The sequence below is a fragment of the Lissotriton helveticus genome, chromosome 2_1 (assembly GCF_964261635.1).
Source record: "Lissotriton helveticus chromosome 2_1, aLisHel1.1, whole genome shotgun sequence".
Lineage (NCBI taxonomy): Eukaryota > Metazoa > Chordata > Amphibia > Caudata > Salamandridae > Lissotriton > Lissotriton helveticus.
Genome location: NC_136059.1, coordinates 789537191 through 789551933, shown reverse-complemented (window position 1 = coordinate 789551933; position 14743 = coordinate 789537191). Strand labels below are relative to the sequence as shown.

The window sequence follows — 14743 nt, the reverse complement described above, 5'->3', positions numbered from 1 at the left end:
CGCTTTTGTAGTAGTCCCATTTGTTCAAATGCTTGAAATTCGGAACCTCTGGCAATGTCGAGTCGAAATTCGAGAAATAATACTCGAATCCTTCTCGTCCATAAAACATGCTCAACAATAAACTGCACGTTATTCCATATGTCAACGGAAGATGATGGTATCTGATACCCTCCTCCACTGAAGCTGGTAATTGCATACAAACGTAACAATCCTTCACTTCCATGGCATCAACATATTCATAAAGCAATTTAGCATAAGCATTTGACTTGTAATTTCCCTGTGACTCATCTGTGTGAAGCCTTTTTATTTCTGCATCTAACAACGCTTTGTCTTTATCATTGATGTTTCCCTTCTCCTTAATAATGGTAGTTTTCGGTGTTGATACTCCCTTATCCTCCTTGACTGCGGTTTCATCCCCTTCGTGTCCCACTAGGAATGAAACAGTTACCACTAAAATTATAAGAGAAACCACTACTCCTAAAAGTGTAACAGCTATACATTTTGCCCTGCGGTTCGGGTTGCCAGCCTCCATGTTCTCAAACAGTGTCTCTTTGGACGTTCTTCTCGCATCAACTTCTTCCCCGTTTTCAAACAAAGTCTTTCTCTCTTGCAATGTCTCTCTTTTGAACACTTGGAAGCTTGACAATTTGTTTCCGCAAAACAGTTCAAAGTCCAGTAGAAATTTAGACAACCCTAGCCCTTCTCCATCCACTAAAATGAAACCCCTACCACTTTTCTTCTTCCACTCGGCGCTAGGTTATCTTGCAAAAATGTTACAATTTCTTTTCAACAGTCTTATTTTCGTCTGAAGTTATGTATGACTCAAGGAGTGACACTACGTCTTCATAAATGTCCATCCGAAGTATCATTCCCTCAGGTTCTGGGCAGTTCGTACCACAACATGGAAAGTATTAAGTCAACCTTTTCTAGGATTATTCTCCTTATTTCGCTCAAGACAAGTGGACGGACAAAATTGAGAGTTAGCGTTTTTTCAATTTCTACTCCTGGTACTATCAGTTCTACATCCACAATTACAAAGGGGTCCGTTCTAATCAAGATCACTTTCTTCACCTTTCCAGTTCTGCGCCCCTTTGAAGACATTCACAATATGGTATTAATCCACAACAATAAGCGCTCCTAGCATTTCTACTACTCGCTCAAGCATTTCCAAACGAAGAAGAGTTCCCTCCAATATTGGATATCGTGAACAGCAAACTGGAAACTCAACTGTCTCTAAAATCAATTTTCTTATTCCACTCAGGAGAGCAGGATGAACGATGTTGAGTGTCAGCAACCTTTCGGTCTCCGCTCCTGGCAGTAGAAACCTTATTTGCACTGTGATGATCGGGTCAGTTCTGATCAGTTCCACTTCCCTGATCCTCCCTGTTCTGTGTCTCCCAGACATCTGCAACAAGGTAGGTCCAGTCGGGAGTAGAGTATCTTCTACTAGGCACTCGCACCCTCCTTGATCTTCTAAGACCCTCCTCGGCTTGATCCTGGATATCTTCTTCTGGATCTGAGTCTTCGGATATAGGAGTAAGCGTTTCTTCCTGGGCCGACCTCAAACTTAGCCTTCTTCTCCTTGTTGGCCAAGTGGCAGCTCCAAGCCTTATTCTCCTATTCCTTGTCCTCTCACTTGGTTCTTGGTCGCTCTGATACGGATCTGAGTCTGAGTCGTATTCACTTCTGCTCTCTCCTTCAGTTGCGTCTTCTGTCTCACTGCCGTCCTGCCTTCGCTCTTCTTCTGAATCCGTTGCGTTCCCAACTTCTTCTGACACCCCCTCAGCTGCCTCAATCCCTTCTTGCAACTCTTCTTCCACTTCCGGGCTTTCGTCTGGGATGGGAGCTGTTCCTTCTAGAGGTGCTGGAACTCTTCGAGTATGGGAAGCATGGATCCAATTTGGCAGCCCCCCGCACTTCACCGCGGTGTTCGTTATCAGGATTACCTGAAAGGGCCCACGCCAGCGAACATCTAGGCAGTTCTTCCGGACGTGTTTTTTAACTAAGACCCAGTCCCCTGGGTTCAGATCATGACACAGGTTCCTCGATGCTGGAACTTCAGCCGCATGCACCTGAAGGGACACAGAATGGATGGCGTCAGACAGTCCTTTACAATAATCCAAGATCAGATCATCTGTAATATTCAATAGAGCAGTAGTTGGAACTGTAGGAAGTCTCATGGCCCTCCCCATCAGGATCTCGTGGGGAGAAAGACCTGTCCTCCTGTCAGGGGTGCTGCGCATGCTCATGAGCACTAAAGGAAGAGCATCTGGCCAACTCAAAGATGTGGATGCCACTACTTTAGCCAATCTATTCTTCAACGTGCCGTTCACTTGTTCCACAATTCCTGAAGCTTCTGGTCGATAACTACAATGCAGCTTTTGATCGATATTCAGTGTGGAGCACAACATCTTCACTATTTCGCTGTTAAAATGTTTTCCTCTGTCAGATTCCAAAGAGGCAGGCACCCCGAAGCGCGGTATCAACTCCCTGAGCAACAATTTAGCCACTGTGAGTGTATCGCACCTACGTGTAGGGTACGCTTCAACCCATCTGGAAAATACGCATACAATCACCAACACATACCTAAGGCGATTGACTCTTGGCATTTCGATGAAATCTAATTGCATTCTATTGAAAGGCCCCCCCGACCTCCCAATGTGACTCAGTGTGACTGGTGTTCGTTTGCCTACGTTCAGTTGTTGGCAGGTAACACATCGCTTACATACTGATTCTGCTGCTATTCTAAATTTAGGGCAATACCAAGTTTGCCTAAACACTCTCATCATAGCATCCCTTCCTAGATGTACTGGACCATGTATTTCTCTCGCCATGGGATTAGCTAATTCTTCAGGTAACACAGCTCTCCCATCTGCTGAAACCCAAAAATCCATTTCACTTCGCACACAACCTGCTATTTCCCATGCCTTTTTCTCTGTTTCAGGTGCGTTCTCCTGCATTATTCTTAAATCCTCCCAAGTGTCTACAGTTTCTAACATCATACTTAATTCAGTCTTTTCTTCTGCACCTTCTATTTCCACCTTTGAGAAAGAATAATTTTGTTCCGCACAATAGCGTGCGACTTCATCAGCGTATCTGTTGCCTTGTGACACAAAATCTGTATTCTTAGTATGAGCTACACATTTTACTATTGCGATATCAACTGGACCTTGCAATGCTTCTAACAACAGCCGCACAAATTCTCCATTTCGAATGGGCGAACCAGAGGAGGTCATGTAACCCCTCTGAGACCACAACTGCCCGAAATCATGAACCACACCGAAACCATATTGGCTGTCAGTGTATATGGTGACTCTCTTTCCGTTTCCTGCTATGCAGGCACGAGTTAGGGCAATAATTTCTGCTACCTGTGCGGAATGTACTCCTTCCAGGCAAGCGGCTTCCACAACTCCAGTAATGGTACAAACAGCATAAGCTGCTCTCAACCGACCAGTATCGTCTCTTAAACATGAGCCATCAACAAAATAAATTTCATCGGGGTCAGACAATGGCTCATCCACAATATCTGGTCTGGGTTTCGTGCATAGTTCAGTCACATCAAGGCAATCGTGGTCTTCACATCCTTCGCCTTCTATTACAGTAGGTAATGGCATCAAAGTAGCAGGATTCAAGACAGAGCATCTCCTGAGAGACACGTTCTCTGCGGCAAGTATAACTTGCTCGTAGCGCGTGAGCCTACTATTGGTCAGATGCTGCGTCTTCGTCCTGGTCATTAGCAATTCAACTGAATGTGGTACATACACCACCACTGGATGTCCCATCACAATACTCTCGCTCCTTTCAATGCTGACACCCGTTGCAGCAACGGATTTGAGACATCCGGGCAACGCTGCGGCTACTGGATCTAATGTAGCTGAAAAATATGCAACTGGTCTACGGGCATTTCCGTGGGTCTGTGCCAAGACTGACAAAGCACATCCCTCTCTCTCACAGCAATAGAGTGAAAATGACTTTTCGTAATCTGGCATTCCCAGAGCCGGAGCACGACATAAATCGTCTCTCAGCTGTAAAAACGCCACCAGACATTCTTCATCCCATGGTACCGGATCACTCACCTCCTTGTGCGTCAGTTTCTGTAAGGGCTTTGCTTTCAGTGAGAAGTTAACTATCCACTGTCAGCAGTAACCCACCATTCCTAGAAACATTCTAACTTCTCTCTGTGTTGTAGGCGCATTCATTTTCATTATCGCCTCAATCCTCTCTGGGGACACCTTACGTTTCCCTTTTTCTAACCTATGCCCTAGATACTGTACCTCTGTCAGACAATACTGCAACTTGCTCGGAGATACCTTATGTCCATTTTCAGCTAAATGATTCAGTAAGGCAATTGAATCTGCTTTACAAGCTTCCTCTGTCTCTGACGCAACAAGTAGGTCATCTATGTACTGTACCAGAACCGAGTTCTGTGGCAGTACTAGATTCTCAAGATTCTTCTTCAACAACTGATTAAAGATGGATGGGCTGTCTGTGAATCCTTGTGGGATTCGACACCATGTTAAAACGCGATCTTCCATTTTAAAAGCAAAAAGATACCTGCTCTCTTCATCCAATGGGATTGAAAAGAAAGCCTGACAAAGATCTATCACTGTGAACCATTCTGCTTGACATGGTATTTGAAACAGTATCACTGATGGATTCGGTACCACGGGACAACATGAAACGACTATGTTGTTAATTTTTCGTAAATCCTGAACTATCCTAAACTTCCCGCTAGGTTTCTGCAAACCCATAATCGGGGAGTTACAAGGACTACCCACGATTTCTTTCAGTATTCCCTGCTGTATCATTGACTCGATCACAGGTTTTATTCCCGCAATCGTTTCCTGGGACAATTTGTATTGAGGCGTTCTTGGAAACTCAACATTTGGTTTTACCAGAATTTTTACCGGTTCTACCCCTTTAATCAATCCTATATCTTCTCCTGTGAAATCCCACACCTCTGACGCCACTGCATCTCTTAAATCTTGGGGAAGATCTTCTACAGTCAGAGTAGGATATAGTTCTACACAGAATTTTGAATTGGCCACCTTAAAGGTAGCATCATCGTCGGTAGTCTGTACCTCCACTCCTTGCGGGGTGCAGTATATGGTGCAGTTCAATTTGCACAACAAATCCCTTCCTAACAGACATACCGGACTCGAGTCACAAACCACAAACTGATGTTCGTTCATGTGGTTTCCAATTTTCACAGACACTGGTTCTGTCAAAGGACTAGTCATTCTTTTATTTGCGACTCCTACCACCTGAATTGTTTCCCCTGACATTGGCAAGTCTGGAACCACCGCTGATCTCAGAGTCGAACGAGTAGCCCCAGTGTCCACTAAGAACGTAGTGGGACACCCTGCCACTTCTGCCTCAACAAATGGCCCTCTTTGATCCACTTCTAGGACTGCCCCAAGGGTACAATCCTCTTCACTGCTCACCCGTTGTCCTGTCAATGGATCAATGTAATAACACTTTTCTTCCTCGATAAACAGAGGCATCTGCTTAAAGACCTTACCCCCTGTCGCTACCTTCGGTGGCTGTGGGAACTGGGCCCGTGGGGCCGAAGTCCCCCCTTTGGCCACCTTGCCTCCTGGAACTGTCACCTTTTGCACTGGGACTTCTTGGACCTGCTCTTCTACTTCCAACTCTCCATTTTCAGGGTTAAAGGGACACTTGCGTCGCCAATGCCCCACCTGGTGACACTGATGACACTTTGTCGTTTTCTTTAGAGTGGCAAAGTCTATCCTAGGTCTCTGCCCTTCCTCATTGTCCTTATTCTGACCGTTTGGCTTTCGTCCCATCCCCTGTTTCTGCTGGCCCCCCTTCCCAGCGGACTGCATTTGCACCACCATCAATTTCTCCTTTAGATTCTTGGCTTTAGAATCTATCTCGTCACTGCAGTACCTCGCATAACGTAAAATCTCATCTAGTGGTTTGTTCTGCCAACATATTAAATGTTGCTGTATCATCAAACAAATATCAGGTCTCAACCCCAAGACAAACTTTGACACAAACTGCCCTATATCTTTGGGATCCATTACATCTAGTCCACTGTATTGCTTGAATGTTTTCAATAACCTTTCATAAAACTCGTGAACTGTCTCCTTGGGTTCCTGCCTTGTTCGGTCTATTTTTACCCAATCTATGTCCTGTGGTGGTACCTTATCTTTCAGCCATGCTATTACCCTTTCATACTTTTGCATGACAATCTCGGACGGTCCATTAGTCCGAAGATCCCTCACTGGTTCAGTATTTGGCCATTCAACACTAGTCTTACAAGGGGTCCACAGATCAGATGGGACCACGATGTCAAACAACGTGTTCAAATCAATCCACAATACCTTCGAAATTTTAACAAACCTTTCTACCTGCTTATACCACTCTACTGGATTGTCCCGCAACTTCGGAAATGAGTTGGTGAATGCAGCTAAGTCTCCTCTACTCCAGGGCACATGTACATAATTTCCATTTGATATTTCTCGCAAAGGGAATGCCTCCATATGCATTACCCTTCCCTCTGGGGTCATCACATTTGTACTTCGTCTAACCGTGCCCTTTTTCGACCACCTTTCTTCCCATTTATCCAGTTCCCTCCACACTCTTATCCCTGATACCAGCTCTCTTATGTGTGTTTTTAATCCAGTAGTTCTCTTCTCATCTAGATCCTGGTCTGCGTACTGTAATCTGTGGTTACTCTGTAATGCCCTTGTCCTAGACAAATCCACGGCATATCTATCTGCCAAATCAGTCAGTTTCTCATGAAACGCTCTAGCTTTCCTAGTAATATCCTTTGCCATGAACAATAACTCATCCTGTTCATACAATTCTATCCTTTCCAAAGGCAATGTTCCATCTATTATCTCGTCAACATCTGATTTTAAACTAGTAACATCAAGCCTTTTTGCCTTAATTTCAGCTTTCAAGACACTCAATTTAGCTCCTCCATCCGCATCTCTCCCATCCCAGCTCCGAGATCTACGTTTAGGTATTGGTGAGTTATAGGGAGTCCTCCCCTGTTCCCATCTCTCTAGATCCCATGCCTTTCCATCTTCTCGGGGTGGGTGGTGAAACACTCCTTCATGCCTCCTAGCCTCTCTCTCCCCATCCTGGCTAGTTTCACGGGATGCAGGGTAAGATGTTCCATTACTCCCTCTTTCTTCCCTACTTCCCTGTGATTCCTGATTATTCGAGGCGTGGCGGGACCTATCGCTGTTCTCCTTTCTCCAATGTTGAACGTCTTCCCCGAGTGTATGATGAAGGCACCTAAACCTATTCTGAAAAGCCCGTACCGCCTCATCTCCTCCTTTCCCCCAGAGACGGGACATTTCCTCACATTCTACAATCCTAGTATTTTGTTCCGGCTGTTCTCTCTGATTGGTAGGACATGCATCCCCTCTATTCTCTTGACTTTGGCCTTCCCGGCCCTGACTGCTTTCGCTGGCCCCACAATGAGATACAGTCCCGTTACCCCTGCTTTCCCACTCTGGTTCTGTTCTTGTCCTGTTACTTGGAGATACTATGGACCCGTCCCATTCCCTCAAATCAGCTCTTAACTCTGAAAAAGATCTTGGCCGTGGTCCCCTTAGATCCATTGGTCCTCTCGGACCTCCCTGTTCTGAATTGGGACCGACAGTTGTGTCTAATGGGGTGTTCCATGTTACCGAACCTGGCAATTGTTTCCATGCATTTGTCACATTATTCCTCCTTTCCATCTCGATCCTTTCTCTATCCAATTGCCTTTGTTGTTCCCCCCTATCTCTCTCAGGGTTATAGATCGAAACTATGGGTCCTATGGTCACAGGCACTTGAAGAGCGTCTGGTAATCCCACAGACTCAGCCCTTTCGGTGGTTGGCGTTTTCTGCACCACAAACCTTCCCACTACACTCTGTACAGTGTTGTTTGGAGGTGTTTCTCCACTTTTGATAGGTGTCCATTCCGATATAGGGAGTGGTGTATATCCCTCTATGTCATTCCCATCTTCCCTTGCAAGCCCTCTATCTTCAATTTCCTCAACTCTCGGAGGTGGTCTATCCATTAACAATCTGTTTATCAGATTGTCCTCCGACTCGCTTTCCTCGTCTTCTTCCATGAGGTTTCCTCCTCCTGACACCTCCCTCATCGGATACATTTTTTCCACCTCAATAGCCTGTACCCTCCATCGCTTTGCTTCCTCATCCCATTTGGAATCTCGCACTGCCCTTACCGATCGCGTCAGCCTTTGTTGACGCCTGTTCAAATTTCGGTCGTGTGCAGCCTTAATCCATGCATTAAGGGCCTCAAACTGTGTTGGTCTGGGCGAGGGTTTCAATGAGGACATGGTTGCTTTTAGCCGATGTAACACCTCTAATTTAAACGTCCCGTACCTCGGGAACTGCATTTCCTCATTCCCTTCCGTAAGCTTATTCCAAGCCCCAATCCACAATATGGTATGCAGCCCCACATTCGTTGCCATATAATGAGCTGGCGTACCCTCCGGCGGAGCCTCTTCCCCATAATAATGTTCACTTCGTTTACGTTTAAAAATCCCTTTCAAACACTTAAAACACTTCATGATTTCTCTTTTCTCCGCGTTTGTTTACTTCCTGATGACACTCCACCAATCTCAGCGCCGTTCTCACTAACTGGCCTATCCGTACGTGACTTTTCTCCGACGTCACTCTAGCCGCCCAACCAGAGCGCGGCTCTAGCTAACGTCACACCAACCGCTCAATCACAGCGCGGCTCTAGCCGACGTCACCCGTCCCCCTTCGCAGCAGTTCCCCTCCTTTCTCAGTTCGTCTCCTCGGTCATGCACGCGTCCCATTCATACTCCGAAAAATGATTACTTCCGTCCAAGCGATCACCTTTCTTTGACTGTACGCCCACAGTCTTTCTGTAGTTGTCACCTTAACTTGGCGAAATGTCTTTCCGTTTACTTCCAGACAATCGCCTTCTCCGATAGGGTACTCACACACAGTAACTTTCGACCAGCGTCCGTTACTCATACACTCACTCTTACACTCCCCCTATCTTGGATCCACGGCGGTCAATGGTACCTCGTGACCTCCGTACTATGGTCGACAACTACCCTGGATGTTCGATACACCCAAAACCACTTAAGCTCTGGCCTGAACTTAAGATTTCACCAGTTCACCCGTTTACCAGGTTACCAGCTTACCAGGTTGCGCGCGCTCACAACCTTCTCTCATTCACACTACAGGCATTCAACTCCGCAAGACATTACAATACAAATACAACACAAAACACCGCAATCTGTTCCCGCATGACCCTTTTTATACTCACTCTCCGATACTGCTGCTTTTCTCGCACCGTCTGCACCTTTCGGCACACGATTCTTCCGCTGCTCGTCTCTCGACGTCTCGGGCCTTGGGGTAAACTAACCTCTCTAGATTACCTTCCTCAAGAAGATAACCATCCTCTGCTACCAACTGCTAACGCGGGATTACTGGTTACTAATTATCTTACCAAATCCCAAACTATGTCGACTGAATCGTTGGTACCTGTCGTTGAGTAAAAGGTAATCTCGCAATAAGTCAATCAATTTAAGAACTTACACCACTCTAAATGACCACTGACCAAATTCAAGTTTTAAAGATTTAATATAAAGTCAAAGATAACTGAAGATACAAACTTCTCAAAATGAGATTCAAAAGGTAAATTGGTATCACTATAAACATGAACTTCTTGAATAATCTAAGTCTGAAGAACAAAATAATAAGTACAAGCTCAAAAACCATAAGGGTTGTCAAAATAGATATAAGTTGCAATCTCAAAGTCATTACAGAAAAGAAAATTAAAGTTAGTCTGTCCCTACACTATACTAAGTGTCATCCCTACTTAGCAAGATCTTAACCCTCTAGGTGTCAGCCGTGGTGACTTCCTAAGAAGATCACGCACTTCTCTTTGTCTCTTCTCTGATAATGGGTCTCTCCTGATCAGCCTATCTGCCTACCCATCCGCTTCCTCAGGCTCCCAAAATCATCTGCTCTGCTCTCCTCCCGGGTCTCTTTCCCTAATACCAAATCACATTTTCAATAGAAACGCCCCTTGGGACGCCCCTCACGTGGTACATCTTTGCGCGGCAAACTCCATGATGGCACTCTTGAAGACCCTCGTTATAGTTGACCTTGGTTCCCAGGCTTCTTCTCCAGTGCGCTGATACCCCCTGAAATTCCTGGAAACTCCTACAGGCCTGCGCAAGGCGCCACTGAACAAAGTCCCTTTCATTCGAGCTGATTAGGACCCTCGCACCTGCATACAGCTCGTCCTGCAGTGGGCCTCAAATTCCAGACTCCACCATATCTTTAGTCATAAAACACTCTCAAAGCTCTGTGCTGGACACCTCGCGACCTCTTCTCTAACGAGCACATGACGATTTACACGACATGACATTATCTCCTCTGGCCTACTTGATTTACATGCAGCAGGTCCCTGCACTCTTAAAACGTTAACTTGATTTAAACAGCAAACATTCTTAACTAGCATACGTTTCTAAAATAACACATTTATAAAGCATATACTTTTAACCCTAAGTTCAATAGTACATTTGGAAGAACCATGTCAACCTTATCTCACATTAATTTAGCAGCACGTTCAGGTTTGCTGTGAATTGCCCTAAGGCCTACACAGTATACTGGATTTCAATGTTACATTTAATTCGGACATGATTCTTTTAACATGAGAACATGAGGTTTTCACATATATTCCAACATTTCTACATTAATCTCACACCGTTACAATTATAGTTACTCTACTTAACATTCTATACATTTCACTACTGAATATAAAACACTCTGTATATTTCACTCCTGGATATAAAACACTCGTGTGCAAAACATGTTTAAACTAACTACGTGCTTGTAAATATGGCGTACTTATACATTTTTTTCCAAACTTGTGCTCTCTCAATCTGATTAGCCCAAGGAAGGCATTTTTTGCTTGGTTTATCCGAAAAATGTTAGCACCTGGTCCCCTGGCTGGTACTGTCTGTCTTCGTGTGTGGCAGCGATCCCCAGTCATCCTTTGAGCTTGCAGAGTCGTATTAACTCATTAAACTTTTTTTCCTTTTTTTCTGATTTATGTATTTTTCAGAAATGACTTATTGATGGTCTGCCGACAGCTGAACATGGAAGGCTCGGTGGCTGAGATCATGCACCAGTTGGGAGCACGCGAGAACGGGAAGATTTCCTTTCAGGAGTTTACCATGTGCCGCATGCAGCTCGTCCGCGAGATCCGGAAGCAGGAGGGGGAACTCTCAGTCAAGTCCGAGGACTCTTGTAAAAAGAAAAAGATGCGCGACAGGATAACCTCCTGGCCTACGAGCAGCGAGAACAGTTTGGGTATGTACGGAAAATATGTTGAAAATGAGCAAATCCCGTGGTTTCAATGCCTCCTAATAGCCAAACGGAATGGTATCTCCCATTCCTGTAGGCAAAGTTTGCAATTGCAAGATACCAGTCGCAGAGGCAAAATTACACACAACATGCAGTACTGATATTTGGGGAAGAGGGATGCGCACAGACCACTTGAGTTGTGTGAAAAGGGCTGCTTTATTGAAACAGGTGCACATCACAAATATTTAACTGGGCAATACCCCATACATAACTAAAGCCTCGCTATACATCAAATGAACTATTCATTTTCCTACCTCCCGCCTACCATCCCACTCACATACCCCAACCCACAACAACATTTCCTATTGTACTGCAGTTCAACAGTTTGGAACCTTAACTTTTCCCTACAGCCTATGACTGCATGTATAACATCAAGCCAACTAAAGCATCCAATGCTTAAGCTTGAACTTCCTGCCTAGTCCAGGTGAGAGATTGCTCTCCTTCCTCTCTTTCCACGTAGTTCACCAATTGCAACGCCAATCAAACCTCTGCAAACTCTTGCAACATTTTTCAGTCTACCACCACCCAGAAAAAGGCCCGGCTGCCGACTTTTTCTGCCCCCCAACACATTCCCTCCCCTGGCCTTCTAGGCCTGCCTACCGGCGAATGTTCAGTGTCCTTGCCAACACCTCTCTGAGCTCCAACAAGTATAGTTCCATGCCAAACCTCCATAAATGCACCCCTGTAAAACTCAATGTTGCCATATTTTATGTCCGCATTATTAACACGCCCAAAACCAATGTCCCTACAGACCCTAAACATCTCCCTATTCTCCTTCCTGCATGCACTGTTGATCGCTGATGGCCTGTTGCCCCCCTCCAGTTCCTCCTCGGCATAAACTACATCCATACTACAAAGCAACGGGACCACTGAGCTTTGACCTCTAATAGCTCCCGCTTTATGGCCCTCAACAGTGCCACTCCTTCTTCCACTTCTAGATCATTTCCCCCTGAATGGATACCTAAAACGTCTAGGCATCTCCTCCTTGACACCATGCCATTCAAACACTGTAACAACTCATGCCATCTCCTGCCCCCTTTTCCTCACCAGGTGACAGTAAACAATTGACGGTCGAAACCCAAATTTGCGCCATTTTATCTTTGCACCGCTTGCCTTTCTGCCCACTTGATAAACTAGTGGCCCACCACCCAAATGGCTACCTCCTCTGCTGCTGGGCCAGGAACGGAGCCTGAAACAGAAAACAGTGATAAATATTCAAACAGCATTCCCCGGATCATACCCATATAACCCAGTCCTGCGCATGTATCTCCGAAAACAGTCGGAGGACTGTCTCCCCAGCTGCATGATGTCCTCACGCACCCAGCTCCTATTGCCAGCCTCTGTCACTGCGCCAATGTAGAAAGAATGTGTTCTGTACTCTGCCTGAGAAACCCCCAGTGACTTTGACGCTTTGCGCAAAACCAAAAGCAACTGAAAACCAGTGCCTGAACACTAAGCCGTCCTGTGCCCCACAACATGCCCACCACTTGTCTCCCCATGCTACCGTACACTGCTCAGGCGATTGTAAAGCCTGGAGGGGAACACTCCTGCCTCTTGCTCGCTGGTCAGTCTTTTAGCTACACAGCCAGATCTCCAACCTGTCCCCTTTTTATGTGACATGCTCTTACATTAAACCTCCCTGGCTTCTGCTCCCCAACAATTCTGACACTAGAAACGCCCCAAAGAAAATCCATGACATGAGAGTGAAAAACAAGCAGTCCTTACTGGCACCCCGGCTCACCACCAGCAACTCAAGCATGATCCTGTAAAATAACTGCCAAGTTAAAGGCCTCCCCAAGTGCCCCTGTTTTGTTACCCAACCCTCAAGCATCCTCTGTCCTAATTCCCCCACTGACGGGGCGTAACGCCACACCAACTTTCCCATAAAGGCAATGCGCGCCCATTTCCCTGCAATCGGCACTCTGGACAAATCCCTCTTCATCAAGTCCAATATAAACTGAACAACGTCCTCTGTCCTGCACTACCCTGCTGTCCTGTGCTGAGCCCAAGCGCCAAAAATTCAGCCCAGGCCTGACCGTATGCTCTCCGCGTTGACTCCGCCAAAGAAGCAAGCACCAATTGCAACATCTTGTGTTTCATACTGTCCACAATTCTTCCGGCATGGGCGTCTCTCAACTGTCAACTTCCTTGGTAAACCCACAGAATCTCTCCCACTGTGAATGAGAGACAGCATCTGCAATGTCATTGTCCACCCGTAGGTACATGTTGTTCCCTGAACAGAAGGTCATGCCGCAGGCAACCAAGCACAAAAGCACACGCATAAGTTTCACTACTTGTGAATCCCTGCAGACTGTCTATTCATAGTCTGAACCACTGCCATTTGTCCACCCTGAGATGCACCCTCCGATGCGCCAACTCCACTCCCTATATACCGTGACTGCCATAACCAGGGGAAATAATCCCAAGAACACAATGCTCTTGCCCACGACTTCCACTGTGCTGGCCATTCTTCCGCCCACCAACGCCCTTGCTAATAAAAGCCAAAATCCAAGCCACCCGCTGCATCTAAGAATATCTGCACATCCCATTTCATTTCACCCTCCATGTTTAATGGGATTCCATTACAGGACTCCAAGAAAAAACTCCACATCCTGAGATCCTCTTTTACTCCTGCCGATAAGCCCACATGGTCGTGTGGCAATGAGTAAATAGATAAAGCCAAATCCTGTCTCCTATAAAAGGTTCTTCCTGCCCTACTTTGCACACAAATTTTAGGTGCCCAAGCAGCACCTGAATCTCCCTCACCTTCACCTTCTCCTTGCACAGATTGTCCCTCAATAGCACCTGCATCATCTCCTTCTTGTCCTGCGGCAACCTCGCCAGCATTAGCTTCGAGTCAATCTCTGTTCCGAGGAATTACAACAATTTACTCCGCCCCACCATTTTCTCGGGCACCAGAGGAACTTACAGGCTACATATGAGCTCTTTAAGACTTACCAGCATCTGCTGGCAGTCCACAGAAACAGGTGCCCTCACAAAGATAAAATCATCCAAGTAGTGTGTTACCATAGTGTGGCTCGTGTGCCATGTGAAAAGCGACTGGAGGAATTAACTGAAGCATTCAAACAGCACATATGATATTGAGCAGCCCATTAGCAGTGCCTTGTACACATACCACTGCCCCTCAAAATGCATCTCCAACAGTTACAAATCCTCATGGTGCACCGGTAACAGCTGAAAGGCTGACTTCACATCTCATGTTACCATCTGTGCCCACTGCCCCATCTGGACCACCATTGACATTGCCACATCCACTGATGAACAGGACACTGACGCCACGTCCTCTGATATAAAATCATTGACCAGCCCCCCTTCAGCCCCA

The 14743-nt window shown here is 46.0% G+C and overlaps 1 protein-coding gene across 2 annotated transcripts in view; it reads left to right on the top strand.

Moving 5' to 3' along the window:
- The window catches only part of MCC (MCC regulator of Wnt signaling pathway), a 1512525-nt gene that overhangs the window by 197614 nt on the left and 1300168 nt on the right, over positions 1 to 14743 (top strand). For both annotated transcript variants that reach the window (XM_078675515.1, XM_078675516.1), the window contains exon 2: positions 11099 to 11346. In XM_078675515.1, coding sequence (XP_078531641.1) covers positions 11099 to 11346 — 248 coding nt within the window. The remainder of the gene's footprint in view (positions 1 to 11098; positions 11347 to 14743) is intronic.